The sequence below is a fragment of the Neolamprologus multifasciatus genome, chromosome 10 (genome assembly GCF_963576455.1).
Source record: "Neolamprologus multifasciatus chromosome 10, fNeoMul1.2, whole genome shotgun sequence".
NCBI lineage: Eukaryota > Metazoa > Chordata > Actinopteri > Cichliformes > Cichlidae > Neolamprologus > Neolamprologus multifasciatus.
The window spans coordinates 5,052,655-5,072,721 of record NC_140448.1 but is presented as its reverse complement, the minus strand read 5'-3'; the positions used below and the strand labels follow the sequence as shown (position 1 = coordinate 5,072,721).

Genomic DNA, 20,067 nt, shown 5'->3' with positions numbered 1-20,067 from the left:
AGAGATTAGAGCCGGTTGTCAATGACAAACCAGTGCAGGCTCCGGGAGATAAGGTCGGATGTAATGACTGTAAAAAAATAAATAAATATATAAAACAATAACATTTTGTATATTAAAAAAACGAGCCGCCCTCTCTCCACCCTCCAAAGTGTGTGAGAAGCAGTGCTGGCATGTGGAAGTGTGTGGGTTTGTGCAATTAGAGATATTTCACAGCTCTTAGAGGTGCGCTACATTTCCATGTTTCTGAACTTAAGCAACAAGGAGGGTGTGATCTAATCCCACCTTTCCTCTGAAGCCGGGGATTTATTTAAAAATAATCCTTGTAACACTGAACAGGTTTTAATCAGGTATTATTTCGATAAGTCCAGAAGCTCCAGAAACTCCTGCCAGTCAAGTGGTGGTTGGGTGGGGGGGGGGGTCAGTATCTATTGTGTAACGACTATGCTTCCAACCTTTTCTTTAAGGTGGAATTATTACTTATTTTTAGCTCCGCATTGTTCGTCAGTCACTCCCCTGAAATATTGTTGGACGGCTTGCAGCGATGTTCCCCTCAGGATGGAACATAATATCTTTTCATCCACCAGTGGCAACAAACTAACATTTTAATTTCCCGACACTTTGCTTCATGAACAAATACCTGCGGGCTAATGAGTTTCCAATTACCTGTATTTTTTCCCCTTTCCTAATTAGCAAATATTAGCATGCTAATATAAAAAGTATCAATATTAAACTTGCTGAGTACAGCATCAGCGCTAACACGAGCCCCTTAACGCACCACGTTCCAGACGGGAATATTACGCTGTTCTTCCACCTCAGCGGTGCGTATAAACGGCAGGAAGTAGGCTGGGCTGGCGTTGTTATTGCCTTTAAGAGGATAGCAGCGGAGCAGAGCCCCGTGTTTGAGCCACTGGGGTGTGAGCAGTGTTTGTGTTTCTTTGTGTAAAGTTGTTTAACCTTCACAAATTTTTCTTTGAGAAATGAGTAGTGTTGTTGATAATGCGTTACTCGTATCTATGAGGCGAAATTTTAAAAAAGCGGGGGCAACGCCGCCCCGCCGCTCCCTGCTTGGCTCAGGGTCGGCCTACTATTTACTGCTTTTATTTTATAAGCTGTTGGAATAAAGCAAGTATATTTAGAGTGTAAATATTATGTCGTGCATTCTTAAGTACACAGCTGCAGAATAAATCATGTCTCAAATGTTGTTGTTCATTACGTGAGTGAGGCGAGATCTAAACATCATGTGTGACAGCAGCTTTCACCCTGCTTCTTATTAACCTTTCTTGTTTGCAGTGAAACGTATTCACGGAGCCGTCGTCAGGAGTTACTTTTTTCAGTACATCCTTTTATGTAAATAATAATATCATCGTGCGCCGTCGGCTGTTCAGCAGAACGTTTCTAGAAACGCCCACACGGATGATCTCAGACAGCCGGACTGTACGGCAACAAGTGTATAATAAATGTGTGACTAACCAATCAGCATGCACCAGAATGCCAAAATCAGCTTCCCTGTAGGAAGAACAGAAAATGTCATTAGATTACACAGTATTTGCAAAACGTCTGGGATTTTATTTGTTTCTAATTTGGTCTAGAAGTTAGACTTTGTTCTTATTTAACGACACTCATGCAGTGCAGGCTCCCCACAGACACTCGGTTATACCTGGTGGTCACTCCCATTCTGGTCTTCTGTTCAGAGAGTGCAAGCTTCCACCTGATCCAGTGGCTTTTAGGACCACCTGGATGACTTTATCAGTTTCTCACATGTTTGTGGAGGAATGTTAGGACAACTGATTGCAGGCATTCGTTTATACATTTATTTCTGTAAGATTGGCAAGTGTCTTGAATGTTTTGTGTTGGTGAGTAATCTCTATCGGTGTTGACTGATGGGCTCGAGTCGGGCTATACCAGGTTCAGTTCAATTCAATTCAATTCAATGTTATTTATATAGCGCCAAATCACAACAAAAGTCGCCTCAAGGCGCTTCATAGATACAGAGAAAAACCCAACAATCATATGACCCCCTATGAGCAGCACTTTGGCGACAGTGGGAAGGAAAAGCTCCCTTTTAACAGGAAGAAACCTCCAGCAGAACCAGGCTCAGGGAGGGGCGGGGCCATCTGCTGTGATTGGTTGGGGTGAGAGAAGGAAGACAGGATAAAGACATGCTGTGCTTCCTTAAGATCATTGCTGATGTCGTTCCAGACTAGCAAGCTTTCAAAACTTGTGCTTATGGAGGTGCTGACACTGTGTCGGCACCTGGCTTCAGTTTACCAGTATTTAGTTTTACACAGCAATGCATAAAACGTTCAGTTTCACGTGACTGCACACATACAGTTACACCAGCGTATCGTTCTGACAGAGGTTTCAGTGTGTGGTGAAACTGAAATACCCACCTACCTGAATGCTGTTCACCTCTGATGATGATGATGATGACGACTCTGTTCAGTGTCAGGTTGAATACACGAGCACTGCAAAGCATCAACAGAGTTTGGAGCCAACAGGCAAATGTAGTAAGAGCTTTTAACATATTACATCTGTAGCACTCATCTTACACTTATCAGTAATATTTTAAATGAGGGTAGTTTGGCGTAATGGCAGGAAGGCTCATAAAGGCAAACCAGTCCCTTGCGATTGTAATCTAGGAGAGTTCCTGTAAAATTAAACCACGCTCGCGGGGGAGACAAACATGTTCATGGCTTCTTTGAAGTGGAGAATCAGCGTCCAAAAAACAGAATAAAAGATGACAAAATGTCAGTGTTGAAGCTGATGCTCTATAGATAGAACTTGCATGCCCAGACAGCAATTACTGAGATACATAGCATTCATCCAGACGCTGCGTTTGATCTCGGTGCTTCGTTCTCGTGCACAGAAGATTTTTTTTTTCCATGTGAAATTGTGCAGAGTTCTCATTTGAATGTGTGTTTGTCTCCGTCCGTTTCAGTTGAATTAAAAATAATGTGAGATCCGGGCGATTGTTTGGCAGTGGGGCTGTAATCACAGACTTGCGGTCGCTCTCACATCTGATAATGACCATTTCGAATGGAGAACAACAGCTTGTTCGTAGCTGCTGCTGCTGCATCGCGCAGGCCCGTGAAAAGGACCGGTAGCCATTTTCTGTCTGTGGCAGTCACATAAATACATATCATGAAGCCAAACCACAAAACGCTCTTGATGTTTCCTCACAATCACCGCTTTAAACATAAGAATCCATGTGATCTGATTACATGTAACCACCGTTTTTACATTTGCACCTCATTTGAGACTTTGGTGCTCACACAGAGCTCGTGGGTGTGCAGCGACATCCTTTCACTGCAGCGATCAAAGATGTTTTCCCAGCCTATGAGCAGCAGCAATCAAGACGTTAATTATTTCATTAGTTAAAGCTGTTCAGCGCACAATGCATACACAAGGATGCTTAACAGCAGCCTCTAACTCGATGAACACATGGTCTGGTCTTTCTCCCAGGCCCTCTGTGACCGAGCATTTGTCCTCTGTAGCTGAACCAAGCTGCTGGACTTTTCCCGGTCACCTCCCTCCCATTGCCTGATGGTACTTCACATCCTTTGTGCTGTCTCCAGAAACATCCCCACAAAGTGTGTGTTTAATTCTTTCTCTTCTGCTAAATGTGAAATGTTCTGCTTAATCATTCTGGGAATCTGACTCCAGTTAGGAGGAATGTGTTGTGTTAGCTCAAAGTGAGGATTTGTTTTGCTGTGGTAAATCTCAGGCCACTGTATATCCCATTTCCCATGACTTGATGTTTGTATGGCCTTTCCCAGCCAGCCAACAGATCCTCCGTCACTCCGTTACCGAGGGACGGATTAGCATCTCAGCTATGAGCTAAGTCTGTTTTCTGCTCTGTGGTTGCTCGGGCTGAGCTGGCAGCAAAAGCTTGTGCAACGTGGCTCTATTGTACATCCACTGACCTCCCAGCCAGTGGGTTAGTGCTCATTAGACAAGCCATAGGATGCAACGCTCGCACTATTAAGAGGATTTTCTTTCCATCCGGATTCATTTGGTGTGATTTTGGCAAAAAAGGATGAGCGCCATTGCTTCTCAGATCAGAAGTGGGAACCCTGCAGAATAGTGTTCCTCTAAATCAATATGATGCTTTCAGACCAAGACATGGAAACAACTAGAAGGTGCAATGTTCTGTTATCCTGTACAGCCAAACGAATAAGCTCACATAGCCTAGGAGCCTCATACAGTCAGTAGGCACGGCTTGTTCCTGTAGTTTCAGGGCTGGAAGCTAGTTAGCTTTCTGGTCGGGGTGGACCACGGAGAGCTCAGCGCTCAAATTGGAGGCTGAATGACCCAAAGTGCTTTTTATATTACCAGTTGACCTCCCTTCAGGCCAGTGGAGTGGGAGTTGATTCAACAGGAAGACAGCGCCTGTGGGCTGCGAGGAGGTGCATGCTGCTCATAAAGGAGCGTTTTGTTTTTCCTCCCCTCCCGGTAGCAGCACCCTACTGGGGAATTCATTAGCGGCTGACATCATCTTGCTCTGTACAGAGTGACAGACTATCTTTCTGCCCTGGCTCTCCCCTCCCTCTCGCCTTTCTCTTCTTCCCTCTCTCTCTCTCTCTCCACCTCCTTATCTTTCCGTGGTGCGCTGCCGTCTAAGCTTTTGCGCGCCATTTACGCAAAAGGTAAATGCGCCGATGTGCACTTCTGCAATCAAGGTTCAAGCTTTTCGGAAGCCCCCAAAAAACAAGTGTGTTTATCTTGTGAAGGAGGACTACTGTGGTTGAATCCAAGACCGCCTGGAAATCAGGAAGTGGGAGGACCCGACCGTTAAGGCAGCAGCACACAAGCAGGCAGTTGCTGGATGAATGGGAGTTTGTCTGGCGCTTAGGAGCGGACGGGGAGAGGCTGTAGCGTGCCCACGATCGGAATCTGTCAGAGCACCCAGCGCGACAGTGGGTCTGTACCTAGTGAATTTTTGCTCACTGCTCGTGTGATTTCCCTGCGTTTCTGTCTCCACGGAGAAAAGTGGCCGTGCGCTTTGTTGGATTGGTTTGCTCCATCGGACGCAGCCCCTTTCTGCGCACCGACTCACAAACCCTCCAGGATCGTGTTTGTTACCTCTCACGGATATTTCCGACAGGAGAATATACGTGAAAAAATCACACACGCACACACACTGAGTCCCGAGCAGGAAAGGAAGGTGGATCAAAGGATTTTTTTCTCCCTTCTCGTCTCATTGCTGATGCAAAAGCTCTCCGTGGCGAGACACATGGTTCTCTTTGTCCAAAAGGCGCAGTAGCTTTGTGAACGGCTTTGGATTTTTTTTCTTGGAGAGGCTTCTTCTCTTTTCGCATGGCTGTCTTCAGTTTAAACGGAGTAGACTTCGCTGCCTCTTGTATGGATTATACTATTTGAAAAGCAGAATGTGAGACGAGGCCATATTTACCAGACCGAGAAAAGTAATATCCTGACTCCTTGCTACCCTTGCCACATCGAAGGTATGCGCGCTGGCTCGGAGCCGCTTCTTAATCCACGACGTGTTTGTCATTGTGTGTGGTAATGTGCAAAATAACGTGAGGAAGACTTTTTTTAAAGCGTGCAAAGAAAACGGTCTGTTTGTTGCCATTTATTCTGCAGCTTTCATTGTTTACATCCTGTCCGTGCTGCATTTGTGAAAAACACAAGTGTGTGATTTTAATAATAAAAAACGTCTTTCTCACGAGCACCATTTCATATTATTTTGAATTTATTGCCGTGCTTAAGGTGAAAATAAAAGACACAAGTGCGCATAACTAAGCTGTCACTGGCCGCAGGTTTCGAATATGTCAAGAAGAAAACAAAGCGCTGCTCTTAAAATTTAATCTTCCGGAATTCACATTTTCTGCATCAAACCAAAGCGAGTGAGTCCACAAAGCCAGTTATTAGAAATTGGTTTTATTCAGAGAAAGCTGTCAGTCCGTCTTCACATGGGGCTCAACGGGTGTTGTTCCGTTTCTTTCCCGTCTTCACTGCGTGCGTTTTGTGGCGTTTTGTGGTGATGTGAAATGTGTCAAAATCAGTGTTTGAAATATAGTTTAAGCGCGACCTGTTTTAAAAACTACGCGTGGCTTTTGTTGTCTAATTCAGGTTTAAATCCCATCACCGCACATGTTATTCTAGCGCGCTGACGGTGTCGGAGCGCCGCTGCCTGAGACGCTTGGAGGAATCGTGAGGCTTTTAAAACAAATTGGCACGGAGCAACAGTGCCATCAAGTGGCCAGAATAAGAAGTCCCACTTGTTTTGTTTCAGTCTGATGCCCAGTGTTGGTTTTGATCACGATACTCAGGCTGTCCTGATAATTATGGACAGGATTTGGGGAAAGCGGCATGCACACACGTGCCTAACAATGACTGCATGTGCCAGTAAAACTGGAGCACACAGCTCAGCAACACATTTACAGAACTGTATATTAAAAAAAAAAAACTTCTGCTAATTTAAGAGCAGAGTTTGCTTTATGTTTTAGTGACTGCTGTGAGTGTCATATGTGTTTTGTTCTCTCGGTGAGCACAGGCATTGTTGTACATCATCTCTAAAAATGTCATAAAGGAGTTAGTCTGGAAAGTTTGGTGGAGGAGAAAAGAACCAAAGTCGCTTTGTTCCAGTGCCATCCTGGGGAATTTTAACTCTATGCTGAATGTGATGTTTTCCTCTTTTTTTTCCAGGTCTCCGATGCCAGCTCCGAGAAATTTTTCAGCACAGCTGCAGTTAAAGGTATGCATTTCTGTTCCTATGATGTGTTGTTGTGCAGTTTCTGCAGATATCGCCACGTTGACATTTGTGCACTCTGCGGTGTTCTCTTCATATTTCACATATTTCCTATTTGTGAGCATTTAAAACAATAGCAGTTTACCCAGGGTGCATCTGTATGTAACGTCGCCGTACACGAAGAGTCAAACAGTTATCGTCTAATGTGAAAATATTTCTCTGCGTCGGTGTGTGAGGCTGTGTGAGCGTTTTGGTGAGCCTTTGTTTCAAATGTGCTGAAATGCACCAGGACCCTTGCTGAAGCCAGAGCAGGAGGAGGATGTACTAATGCTGGAAAGGCATCTGTTTATGGCCTCAGTGTGCCAACACCACATGTGACCTCATTATCAAGTCACTAATTTGCTGTTAAAAGCAGCCCCATTTTCTCTGGCTCAGGGATAATGGAGGTGCCCCCATGAAAGGACATTCCTCTGTAATGGAGGGGAGTTACCACGCGGGGCGAGAGGGAGGCTAAGAGACCAGGGTTATGACCCCTTCGGGGCTTTGGTAGAAATGGGTGAGATCGTTGGGATCGGTCCTTGTAGCCCCAACCCCCCACCCTTAATTCTTGTTCCAGACCTCCATACACACTTCCCATATTCTGGCCTTTGATTCCCTCCCGGTCTTGATTTGTGGCATCCATTGGGGTGTTCAATGGCCGTGCTTGACAAGAAGCTTCTCTGCGGACTGATTTGGTTCCCTTGAAAGGATTAAGGCCTCCTTTGTGCAGCCTAAATCAACAGAGGGCCACCCTCTCTCCCCTACCATGAAAGGATCTGACTGGGGAAACAGTACACAAAATCTGCTTTCTCTCTGCTCCATGATAGCCCACTCTCTTGGCCCCTATTTCCATTTAAATATGCCCTCTTTTCTTCTCTTTTACCACCTCGGTCCCCTGTCATCCAGTCCTGCCATATGCTAATGCCTCACACAATTGCAAAAGACGAGTAAAAGAATCCAGGTGCAGAGAGAGCGAGACCACTGGTATTTTTATTGAGGGTAGTGTTGAGATTAAAAGAGTCGGGTGGGTTTTTGTTGGAGGGGATTACCAGCACTCTAATGCAGCAAACCTCTGGACAAGCAACAGCTCCAGCAAAATCCGTGTGTGTGTGTGAGAGAGTACTCGTTTGTGGGATGATGAGTGTCAATATTTGCTCAAAGGCAGGTGCAAAAAGTCTCCATTTGTTTGACAGTTGGTGCGCTTTCTTCATACATCATATTTCTTTTTGCACTTTTGGACAAAGTCGGGTGTAACCGTTCAGTTCATCATAAAGCCAAGCAAGGGCTTATTTGTCACGAAGCTCTTCAGTGAAGAAATGGTTCATAACATGTTTATTCTACTCGAATATTCAATACGTGAACATATCAAACATATTGTAGATTTTAAACTCCACAGCAGATCACGAAGTGAAAAAAATCCCTTTATGCTGATTTTCTACTAGCTTGCTGTTTCTGAGACACAGTGTTGTTACAATGTTTCTGTGACACAGTGTTGTTACAGCGTTTCTGTGACACAGTGTTGTTACAGTGTTTCTGTGACACAGTGTTGTTACAGTGTTTCTGTGACACAGTGTTGTTACAGTGTTTCTGTGACACAGTGTTGTTACAGTGTTTCTGAGACACAGTGTTGTTACAGTGTTTCTGTGACACAGTGTTGTTACAGTGTTTCTGTGACACAGTGTTGTTACAGTGTTTCTGTGACACAGTGTTGTTACAGTGTTTCTGTTGTTACAGTGTTTCTGTGACACAGTGTTGTTACAGTGTTTCTGTTGTTACAGCGTTTCTGTGACACAGTGTTGTTACAGCGTTTCTGTGACACAGTGTTGTTACAGCGTTTCTGTGACACAGTGTTGTTACAGCGTTTCCGTGACAGTGTTGTTACAGTGTTTCTGTGACACAGTGTTGTTACAGTGTTTCTGTGACACAGTGTTGTTACAGCGTTTCTGTGACACAGTGTTGTTACAGCGTTTCTGTGACACAGTGTTGTTACAGCGTTTCTGTGACACAGTGTTGTTACAGCGTTTCTGTGACACAGTGTTGTTACAGTGTTTCTGTTGTTACAATGTTTCTGTGACACAGTGTTGTTACAGTGTTTCTGTGACACAGTGTTGTTACAGCGTTTCTGTGACACAGTGTTGTTACAGCGTTTCTGTGACACAGTGTTGTTACAATGTTTCTGTGACACAGTGTTGTTACAGCGTTTCTGTGACACAGTGTCGTTACAGCGTTTCTGTGACACAGTGTCGTTACAGCGTTTCTGTGACACAGTGTTGTTACAGCGTTTCCGTGACACAGTGTTGTTACAAAGTTTCTGTGACACAGTGTTGTTACAATGTTTCTGTGACACAGTGTTGTTACAGTGTTTCTGTGACACAGTGTTGTTACAGTGTTTCTGTTGTTACAGTGTTTCTGTGACACAGTGTTGTTACAATGTTTCTGTGACACAGTGTTGTTACAGTGTTTCTGTGACACAGTGTCGTTACAGTGTTTCCGTGACACAGTGTTTCCGTGACACAGTGTCGTTACAGCGTTTCCGTGACACAGTGTTGTTACAGTGTTTCCGTGACAGTGTTGTTACAATGTTTCTGTGACACAGTGTTGTTACAGCGTTTCTGTGACACAGTGTTGTTACAGCGTTTCCGTGACACAGTGTTGTTACAGCGTTTCCGTGACAGTGTTGTTACAATGTTTCTGTGACACAGTGTTGTTACAGCGTTTCTGTGACACAGTGTTGTTACAGCGTTTCTGTGACACAGTGTTGTTACAGCGTTTCCGTGACACAGTGTTGTTACAGCGTTTCCGTGACAGTGTTGTTACAGCGTTTCTGTGACACAGTGTTGTTACAGTGTTGTTACAGTGTTTCTCTGCAGTTTATGCACCGAATGTTCGTTTTGAGGTTGTAAATAATCTTGTGACTCATTGGAATAAAGCTAATAATCCTTCAAATAACAAAGTGGAAAAAAGGCCATTGTAATTCTGCTGCTGATGTGCAGCTTTGGTAATGACTGACTTTTGGCTGGTGTGTGTGTGTGTGTGTGTGTGTGTGTTTTCCTTCTACTGCCGCAAGACTGGAAATCAGCCCAGGGCGAGCTCGGGTCTCTTTGAAGGCTTAGTGCTGGTCCCTCATCTTTTAATCTAACAGCCTTCTCACCTACTCGATAATTACAGTGTATTTTCTGTGTTCCCTCTAAAGCCCGAGGCATACGCTGCATTTAGAAAAGAAAATCCAACTGATGAAAATGCGTCTTTTGTGTTTTCTGACGTTGATTTGTTTTCTTCCCTCTTCGTGCGGCTTCACCTCGAGGCTGTCGGCATCAGCTGTACGCCGCTCTCTGCGGTTCTCCTCATCCTGGGCGCACTTCTGCTCACGAATGGATTTCATTAACCGTTGTCTCTAATTACCACGGTCGTCAGTGCACCTGCAGGTGTCGGCTAACCTGATCGGTGTGCTCTGCAGGAGGATTGGCCGCAGCGAGAAAGCCGCGGCCGCCGGTGAAATAAACAACTTTTGTAAAGTCTAAGCTGCTTCCGTGGGTGGAAAGCAGAGTTTTATTAAACCTCTGACTGCTGTCCAGGGAGTGGATTGAAGTGCTGGCTTGAACACATACTGATGATGACAAAGCAGCACAGCGTGTCACCACAAAGGTCTGCAGACAGATCTGTCACATGATTAAAGCTGTCTCCCAGGGCAATGATATCTTGTCACTTGGTTACATTCCCATCTTTTATGATACCGTCAATCGACAGCTTGTCAGAGAAACACGGCTAAGTTTGTCATCGCCGAGCCCAGCCTGAGCTCGCACTGCCTTGTTTGCCGAGTGCAGCCGGCAGCCAGATTAAAGCAGTGCTGGGTGACATTTACAAAGGTCCGCAGTCCCATTTTAATCAGGTGGCCTGAGAACGTTCTCGTGGGTGAATTGTTCAAATCTACTGAGAACACAATCTACGTTTCCAGTTGAAAGTGTAAAAAAATATGATATTAAACGCGCAATAATAAAGAAATGTATTTGGCTCTCACCTGTGTCTCCTTTAAAATACCGTTAGTGTCAGCAATGACTTCATCGTGGCCTTTCAGTTAAGGGCGCAGCAGAGCAGCTCTCCCCTTTTTCTTTTTTTCCCAAAAATTTCATCTGGTAGATATATTGGAGAAGCTCGTCCCTCGTGAGATATCTCCTGCAGCTGTGTCTGCGATGTGAGACCAAGTTCAGTGCGGGGGTGAATTGAAGTGCACAGTGGAGTGATTCTCAGTTTCCCCCCCTCAGCACAACGCTGATTTCACCACGCTTTACTGGAGTTAATGTGAAAATGAAGCGGTGCTACAGCGAGACCCGGGGCTGACGCCGCTGTGAAGAGCGGCGCTAGTGAAGTGTGTCAGGCTTGAGTACGTCTGTCACCGGGGGAGAGAATAATGTGCGATGTGGAAGGTGTAATTTGCAGCGCTGATGGCATTGTTTAAAAAAATAGTGGAAAGAGAGAAGCGGAGGTGAACTTTTGTGGCAGATATCAGAGCTGAAGAGCTCCCTGGATTGTCATAGAGAGCTCTGCTGGCAGCAGAATTGCCTGTGAGCATATTACTGCTGTGTGGGAGGCAGCTGAGGGCTTGTTTTTCTCCCTGCCTCGTTCTCTCGCCGTTTCCTGAGAGGAGGACTGGTGATATAGCTGTGTGTACTTCTAGGCTGTGGGCCACCACCTGCTGTAATCTCAAGTGATATAGAGAGCAACAATCACGCCACAAATCACCCAGGCAGCTCCCTAACTCATCCAGTCGACTGGAAAGAGAAGGTTGGCCTTTTGCAGCGCCAGTGTTGGTTTACTGCCCCGGGCTGCCTGCGCTGCCCTCACGCTGACCTCTGCCGTCTGTGTGGGTTTTGGTGTCCAGAAAGCAGGGCTGCCTCTGGAACTTGACCTGATGCGCAGTGGAAAGATGACCTGACCGCCCCTGGCCTTTTGTGCATTCTGAGAAACGGCCGCAGTCGAGGATGAGCTCTTTCTCTGCCGGGGGGCGCGAGGTCACCGAGAGGTCGCTGCCCGATCCCTCAAGACTGAAGCATTGTTCCTGCTTTGGCTCAGACACAACTGTAATTCAAATCAGAGCTCTCTTTTGATATTTAATAAGCCTGCCTGTTTGGAGAAATGATATGGAGAGCTGAAAGATTTAACTCTGAGGGATGCACAAGTGAAACGGACTGAAGGCGTTTCACCTGTGATCTCTGCTCCTGTTGGTAACCCCTCACCCAGCCAGGAGCATTTAATGCACAGCTGGAAGGGCTAAAAAGGAAGCTCAATATCCTGTGCTGCACAGAGGGAAGCTCCCTCCCCCCAGCGAGCACAGCTACAATCACCCAGGCTGCATCTTACAGTGCGACCATGAAAGGAGCACTTCAGCCGTGCCTCATCTACTGACACGGCCAAACAAAGGTTAACAAATCAAAGGAAGCACTGGTTGATTTAGTGCCTTGCAGATGCAAACAATTGCCCAAGTCCCCATGGAAAAATGAAAAATGTAGTCATTTCCAGCTGGACATACTTTCAAATCCCATGTAAATGTTTGTATTGATCACAGCTCATTAGTCCTGATTGCAGCTATGAAGAAAAGCTTTTCCAGACGTTATAGTTTGGTTGAAACGAGTCTTAGTTCTGCCTTGCTTCCTCTTCTAATTTAAGTGTACACACAGTTTTTATCGGAAGTATTTGCTTGGCATTAACTGCTTGAAGTCTGCCTGTCACAGCCACCCTATGCAATCGGGTCTTATTGTGGATTTTTTGGCTCTAGCCGGTGGGGGCCACGGCTGTAGCCGGTGCACCATCGGCACAAGTTTGTTGACTGAGGATCGGTTTTAAGGACGTGCTGTAAGTGGGTCTGTTGACACTGAAGAAACACAGTCAGCAGTGTGGGCCGGTCTCCTTCGGTGCCCTCCTGCAACACAAAGAGGTCATTCAGAGTTTGTTCCCCGAGTCCCTGAGGTTAGAGACTAAGTAAATCCATCCATCTTAATGCACTTATTTCAGCACCGGGAGAGCTGCAGGGAGACTGTGTAAACACTCCCATATCCGACATGCCACGCTAAACCCAAAGAGCCTGGAACCCATCAGGCCAAAATTAAAGGTCTACATCTCAAACACAAACATTTAAATGGGCTGAACTCCAGAGATCAAAGTGAAAGGCTTTAGTTTTCCTGCCGCCCTCCCCCGCCACGTCTGCCACACTGAGGTATGCGGCGGTTAGAAGCTGAATGGTGAGTGGCTCCTACTGTACATGTGTGTTTGTCTCAGGTGTCTAAGGTAACATTTTGGCATTTGTTGCCGTAAGGTGGAAGGAATGTTGTGAGCTCATGACTGTGGGTTTGAAGACCATACAGAAGCTCTGTGTCTGCCTCCTATGGGGTTGCAGATTCTTTATGTGAATCATCTATATGTCATTTTAACATGTAGCTGCAATTTTTTAAAATTTGTTGTGTAGTTGAAGTCGTTTTTTTCTGGAAGTAGCAGAAGCGAATAGGAGGGCACCAGTCTCCCGTTCCCAGGAGAGGTCCTCCCCCATCACCGTCACCAGCATCCACTGATCCGTTGTGACACGAGCCACTCTCCTGCCAACTGTGCGGCATTAACAGGGTCAAACCCCCCCACACGTGCACACACATCCCACTTATCAAGACCCAGCCATTCCCAGCGTGCTGTTGGTGTGTTCAGGCCAATTATGCCCGTGTCAGTCTTTGGTCCCTGTGGCAGAGGTGACATTGCCAAAGAGGGAGAGCGAGAGCAGGCTGCCTTAATGAGGCCTCACGGTGCCTTAGAGGTGAATGTGCACATGAGTGTGTGAGCGCATGCGTGCATGCATAAAAGAAGTGCTGCTTTTATCATGATCTACCATGTGTGTCTGACAGCCGTCTCCCTTCTCAAGGTTTTCACCCTGCAGCCATCAGGCCTTCTGCTTTGTGTTTTGGAGGTAACTGCGGGCCCTGAGATGACACCGGAGCAAACCGATTTTGCTTCTTTTCAATTACTTGAGGCATTTTTTTCCCCCGGAAATATGCAGCCACGTTTCTAAAAAGTAGATGGGATTAACACAAGATTTTACTGTCCACTGTGAAATGATTCACTCCTGCAGTGTTGGTGTTGCTCTGAGCAGCGTGGAGGATTCAGTCTGTTTAAAAAGAGCAAAAACAACAGAAAGTCTGATAATGTAGGAGATGAATAACAAAAAAGGGTCGTAGAACATTTTTAAAGGCCGGCCGAACTAAAAGTGTCTGTAATCGTGTCTCCTGTATCACATAAGTGACCACGGCTGTAATCTGTGTGCTCTCACTGCAGGAAGTCAGGATATAGAAGCTTAGTGAGATTATGGTGTGTTGCCATCTTTCTGCTGTGGTGTGTTTTGTGTTTTTAAGTTCTTTCCTCTCCGATCCAGTCTTGTAAAACATACAGAGGGAGAAGTGAAAGTGTAAACACAGCCTGTGAAGACAGAAAGGCTAAGAGAGAGCACGAGCACAAAGACTCTGATCAGGTTTGATGGAAGCAAGGCTTTAATTGCTCCCACAAGAGAAGGGGTTTTACCCTTCACACACACACACACACACACACACTCACTCGCTCTGATTCACATAAATATGCAGTACAGAAATAAAGCCCTGATGAGCCCCGGGGCAGATTAGAGAGGACTACAGAGCAGGATCCTGGTTTGTTAGTGACAGTCTGTAGATCCCTTTGCATGTGTTTCTGCTCTGCACACACTGCACGCCTTTCATTAGTTTCAGCCCACATTTCATTTCTTATGCAGGCTACTGACTCTGAAAGATGGCGTGCTGTAAAGCCTTGATGATACTCCGTTGCAGACGGGGATGCAAACATTTCTGCTAAGCCTCAGTTATACTTTACGCACCCGCGACTGCGCGAGGGTCCGTGAGGGTGCACGCGCACCTCTGCGTGCCTGCCTATTGTTTCGTGACCGCGCAGACTCGAGTGCACTAACTACACATGCGCGCCGCACTGTGGACTTCAAGCTGATGCAAAAGAAGTATAACAGGACGACTCTGTGGCTGTTGGGTCTCCAACCATCCGTGAGTATAAACAAGGCTTTAGAATTAGCCTGTGGTGCAGGCAAAGTTGGTGCATGTTGACATCTGCACAAACCCTCGCACTTAACATCTAATATAACATTGTGTGGACTCGCAGACACAAAAGTATACTTGAGACTTTACAGCAGGCTTCTGTGTTAAACGTACGCCGTCGTAACCGCAGACGCCTCTGAAAACCTACATGGGAACTGACACTAACCTTTCGCCTGCCTAGAAATGCAAAGATGTGTCGCATCAGTGTTGCAGCTGTCCTGTTCCACACCAGCCCGTTCTCACTCCCGAGGCGTAACATGCCGACGTTTTGTCACGTCCTGCGGCGTTCCTGAGGAACGCGAAAGGAGACCTTCGGCGTTCTTATGGTACGCGGCGGGTTATGGCTGAAATCCAGTGCAATGATGCTCCCGCGGTAATAGACGTTCCAGCCCTGTATTCCAGCCCTAAACCTAACCTTATCCCTAGCCCTAACCATAACCTTTTTCCTGATCTTAACCAGGACTTTAATGGTGTTAAATAGCGTGTTTCTAAGCGATTTGAAGAAAAAGAGCGAACATGTGTAGATTGAGTCCATATGGTTCTCATATTTCCTCATTTTTCCGAGGTCGTCATTCAGGAACGTGGTGGGTAGCCGAAAATGTAATATGTTGACGATTTGTCACCTAGCCTAAAATGTTACGCTTTGGGAGTGAGAACGTGTGATTGCATCCAAAAAAAGACCAACAAAAAGCAGGGAACCAGGAGGGAACAAAGTCCCAGGATTTTATTGTTTCTATCGTGGCCGGCTCCATATCTAAAGCACCGGGACACAACCACAACGTAACACGTGATGCAGGCCAGAAACGGCGTCGGCCATCGGCATTGGTTACGTCTCTGCAGAGATTCATGTGCTGCACAGTGATGGCAGGTCAACATCTCCCCCTTGTGTTGGGTGCACTCTAAGCTAGGTGGATGGTGTGTGTGTGTAAAGTCATACTGCTATCCTGGAAATGAAATTTTAAGTCATGTGCATTTGATATAAAACAAGCATAACAAACTGCACATTGTTCCATTTTGAAAGCCTCTCTTTGCTTCGTCCTCGCTGGCTTTTGGCCACTCTTCTTAGAAGCCTGCCCAAACCCATCGACGTCGGTCGGACCGTCACCATCTGTTACAGATTAAGCTGCTTCTGGAGGGAGCTATTTGATTTCAGGGCTCGAGCATCCTCTCCTTATTCCACGTGTCAGGTTTTACTGTAAACACTGTTGTACAAAAACCAAAATCCCAGAAGGGGGGCCTTTTAAGCCAAGAGCAAACGGGCCGCTGCGCCGGGTTGGGCTTCGTGTCTGGTTTAGCTCTTAGCGTGCTGAGACGGGGGCTCTGCTGGGCCATTTAGAGGCAAAGCTGGGACGCCATGTTTGGAAGCTTTTTCTCTAAACCCCGCATTCGGGCAGTGTGCCGTGTGGTGTTGTGATGTATGAATCCCCTGGCCTCGCCTGACACAAGCGAGCCTGTCTGAGCCCATGTCTTCGCTGAGTAGGAGGCCGTGGACAGAGGCTGCATTGTTCCCCCAAAGTAACCCAAGCTGAGGGCAGCCGCTGCCCAGAGGGGGATATCAAGTTGTTCTCTCCCCACCAACAGCAAATCCCAGCTTAAGCTCCGGGGCTTGACGAGAAAGTAGAGAGGCAGCTGACTGTTTGGACGATGGCACAGTTCAAATAAACAGTTCAAATCCCAACCAGCCTCCCCTGTACTAACCCTCCCTCGCCAAGCGCTGCAGTCCAACAGCCATAGCTCATCACTCTGAAGCTCGCCAGCAGCTCTCGGCTAATTATTTTGAATAGTTTGTTGATGTTGCTGCGCTGAGTTTTCTGGAGGAAAAGGATTCAGGAGAAAGTGAGAATTCAGGCGTAAACGCACTGCTTCCTTTTTATTTTCTGAGCAACTTGTACGTTTGCCACCACGTCAGCAGCTACGTGAGGATAGGAGAGAAGGGGCAGCCATTAACAGCTTCTCTTCTGCCCCGGGTGCCCCGCTAAACTGACTGCAGTGAAACCTGAGCAAGGCGGTAATGAGACGGCACTTGACACACCCGCACATGCGCTCGCACAGACACATTAGCTGCTTGTGTAATGCCGGTGAAAATGTAAGAAAAGAGGCTGCGTGCAATCGATGCTTCACCAGAACGTTAGACATTTGATCCAAGTGTTCAAGCTGTTGCCTGAGTTTTCCTTCTATAGCTTTAACGCACAGCTCGGGCTCTACTGAGTCGGGTCCTTGCAAACAGCCTGACTGCGCAGCGTGGACACGTGTAAAACCAGTTGGCCCGTCTGAACGACAGTGAAAGAGGCCCAGACTGATGACTCTCTGGGGACAGATTTCTCTTTCCAGCCTTCCATGCTTCTCTCCCCAGTGAAATCATGGCGGTGTCAGCGTGTCAGCTCGAGCTGTCACTCTGCGTACTGCTGCGAGCCAGCTCATACTCTACCCCCTGGCTACAGGGAGAAGGGAGGAGGGAGAAGAAAAGAGAAGGAAAAGGGCTTTTTCTGCACTTGACACAGCAGATGAGCTGAGTGTCAGCACCCCTTAGTGCAACTCGAGAGTCTTGAAAATAAGAAAGTGGGAGCCAAAGCCGTCCATCACCTCAGAGAGGCAGCTGCACAATTAGGAGTCACCCCGTCCCCAGGGGCTGCTTTAGTATAGTCCACTGTGCTTGGCTGACAAACTGACAGGTCTTCATGGAGGACAGGCCAGCGCTGAGCAGCTCCAGCGCTCTAGTCATGCATCTCAACCAGGCTGGCAGTGGACGTGTCACGTGTGTGAGTGTGAGAGGGAGGAAGCTGTTTACGAGCCGGGTTTCTATCAGCATGTGACTGTAATTGAGATTTAAGCGTGTCTGCGTTTGAAGTTTGTCCGCTCTGATTGTCTATTGTTCCTGTAAGCTGCCACGATGACTGACAAGAAACACGTGTCGCGGTGCCAACTGGCGTGCTGTGAAATGCTCGAGTTGTGCTGACACACATCAGTGTTCCTGTCCAGACTGAAATAATGTCAGCTCCTGGATAGACAACAGTTTCATCCACATTTAACTTGAAAGATACAAATAAATCTGTTTGTGCTGGAAATCAAACCCCTCCCTAAAAGCCTATGGCGTACAGCGTAGGGTGTAACTGCACATGGCGTCAGCACACGACTCCTGTGATTGGCTTGTTCTCTACCGTCATTCCTCCTGTGCAGGAAATTCCTGGAGGGAGAATGCTGAAGCTGTGGGGAAGTGTGCATGAAATGGAAAAGATTCCCCCCCAGAAGAATCTAAACATAGCAAAGCCTTTAAGGCTTGGCCTGCTATATTTTCATAGCATCGGTATACTCACCTGCAGGAAATGTCCTCCCTGCTAATTTCATGCTGTTGACTGAAAAACAAGCCATCGGCTCCAAGACTGAAAACAATGTGTGTGTGGTTTGTGGTCATGCACCACACACACACTATAATCTAAAGAGTCATCCCCATTCTTGATGGGAAAGCCTTAGTACAGCTCAAGGGGAACGACGGCTTACATTTAACAACCTGCTACATGACAAAAACAAAAATTGCTCGAATATCCTGCAAAAGTCCTGACGCAACAGCAAAGTGATGAAGCTAATGGCGAGCAATGTGATGTTTATCCAGCCTTGAACGTATTGTGCAAATCAAAATGCACCCAGCTTAAGTTTAACCGGTAAAGGAATCAGAGACGTTTCATGGCTGGCTGAGAAAGCGAAGCACTGACATGCGATACGCCTCGGGTCTCTCGGCAGCCTTTAGATTTTGCATCTCCGGGGAATGACACGCATACAAAAAATGGTATGAAGCCCTGTGAGAAATCCCAGCAGCTCGCTTGCATACACTGGACATGTCTGAGGTCAAACGGTCTGGTTGGCTCCACAGCTGCCTTGTCTCTCAGTGTAGATTTACACCAGTGTGACAGTGTGTGCACACTGACCAATTGCTGCGGACTGGATGGATCTGACACATTACACGCTACTGTTATTTCAAAGCCTCAGTGAGCCGGAGTACATGACAGCCAGGCCTGCAGAGGATCTGTCAACCGCCGGCAACAAGTGTCCCCCTGAGAGCTGCCCCGCACAGACCCCTGGCAGGAGATGTCTATCCCTTTGGCCAGCTTTCCACCCATCCCTTCTGCTGGTCACCTGTGCCAGCATGCCCGTCATCGAGTCCCTGACCCGGCTCTTCTCCCATTACGTTCCCTTCAGCCTGACCTCACACCCGCGGTGATATATAAAGATTTGCTCTCTAAAGGAGAGCTAGAAATGAGACACTGTCCCGCCACTGATCCCACTGCTGCATCCTCATATGCACATAAAGATGGTGGAGAGGGTGAGGGCCAGTTTCAGGGGGAAGGTGACCTAACACTTTAGGCCCAGAGAGCTCGTCTAAGACGGAAAGATTTTCCATGTTGTCGTTCTGAGCGCTGAGATCGAGACGCAGTTGAGAGCCATTACAGAAAGAGCTGTAATCAGACCTGCTGTGGGTGGAGGAATATTTTCGCTGCAGCTCTCTGTTAGTAAATGTCTTCGTTATGACTCAGGAGAGAGGAGACCAAGCACATTGTGTCAACAAAGAGAGTTTCAGTGCAGTGCCGACGGATGCTAGCAAAGGTAGGAGACGGGACAGAGAGCCTTTCTGCTCCTTTCTGTCACTCGTGTGTTTTCCTCCTCCCATTTGCCGCTTGTACGCTTGTCATGCTGTAAACATGTGTAAGTGCTTATTGGCTGTGGTCTGGCAGCTGATCTTCTATGGCTTTGCATCTGTCAGAAGAGCTCCAAACATTCATTGGCTTATGAAGCCCAATTACCCGAGATTGCTACCATTTCACAGAGGATCACAGTCACAGACGGCCTTTCTCAGAAGAGGAGTCGAGGTTTTATGTCTCGGTTAACCACACGCGCCGTGCGCCGCGACCTCCCTGCGCATACGCACACACGCAGCCACACTATTTATATTTATATAGGCACTTGGCTTCTCGTCTCATGCTTTGGCTTCCCGTCTTGTAATACAAAATTCATAAACTAAATGAGACAGCCATGAAATATAGATGTTCAGAGAGGCGGCTTAACAACTCTCCCCCACCTCCCACTGCTTGTGGCCTTTTGCTCAATCACAGCTTGTTAAAGCAGCAGTTTGTGTTACTGTGAGGTGATATCAGCACGCTGTGGTATTCTCACTGAAAAATTACACACTCTCACAGCCAGAATAGTTGCCCCGCTCAC

The 20,067-nt window shown here is 46.9% G+C and overlaps 1 protein-coding gene across 13 annotated transcripts in view; it reads left to right on the top strand.

Annotated features, from left to right (window-relative positions):
• auts2a (activator of transcription and developmental regulator AUTS2 a) overlaps nucleotides 1-20,067 on the top strand; it is a 418,508-nt gene that overhangs the window by 371,232 nt on the left and 27,209 nt on the right. For 12 of the 13 annotated variants that reach the window (XM_085173993.1, XM_085173985.1, XM_085173988.1 and 9 more), the window contains one exon: nucleotides 6,667-6,715. In XM_085173993.1, the coding sequence (XP_085030119.1) occupies nucleotides 6,667-6,715 (49 nt within the window). Of the gene's footprint in view, nucleotides 1-6,666; nucleotides 6,716-9,172; nucleotides 19,456-20,067 lie in introns of those variants that run through there. The other variant, XM_085173995.1, reaches the window with a different exon arrangement.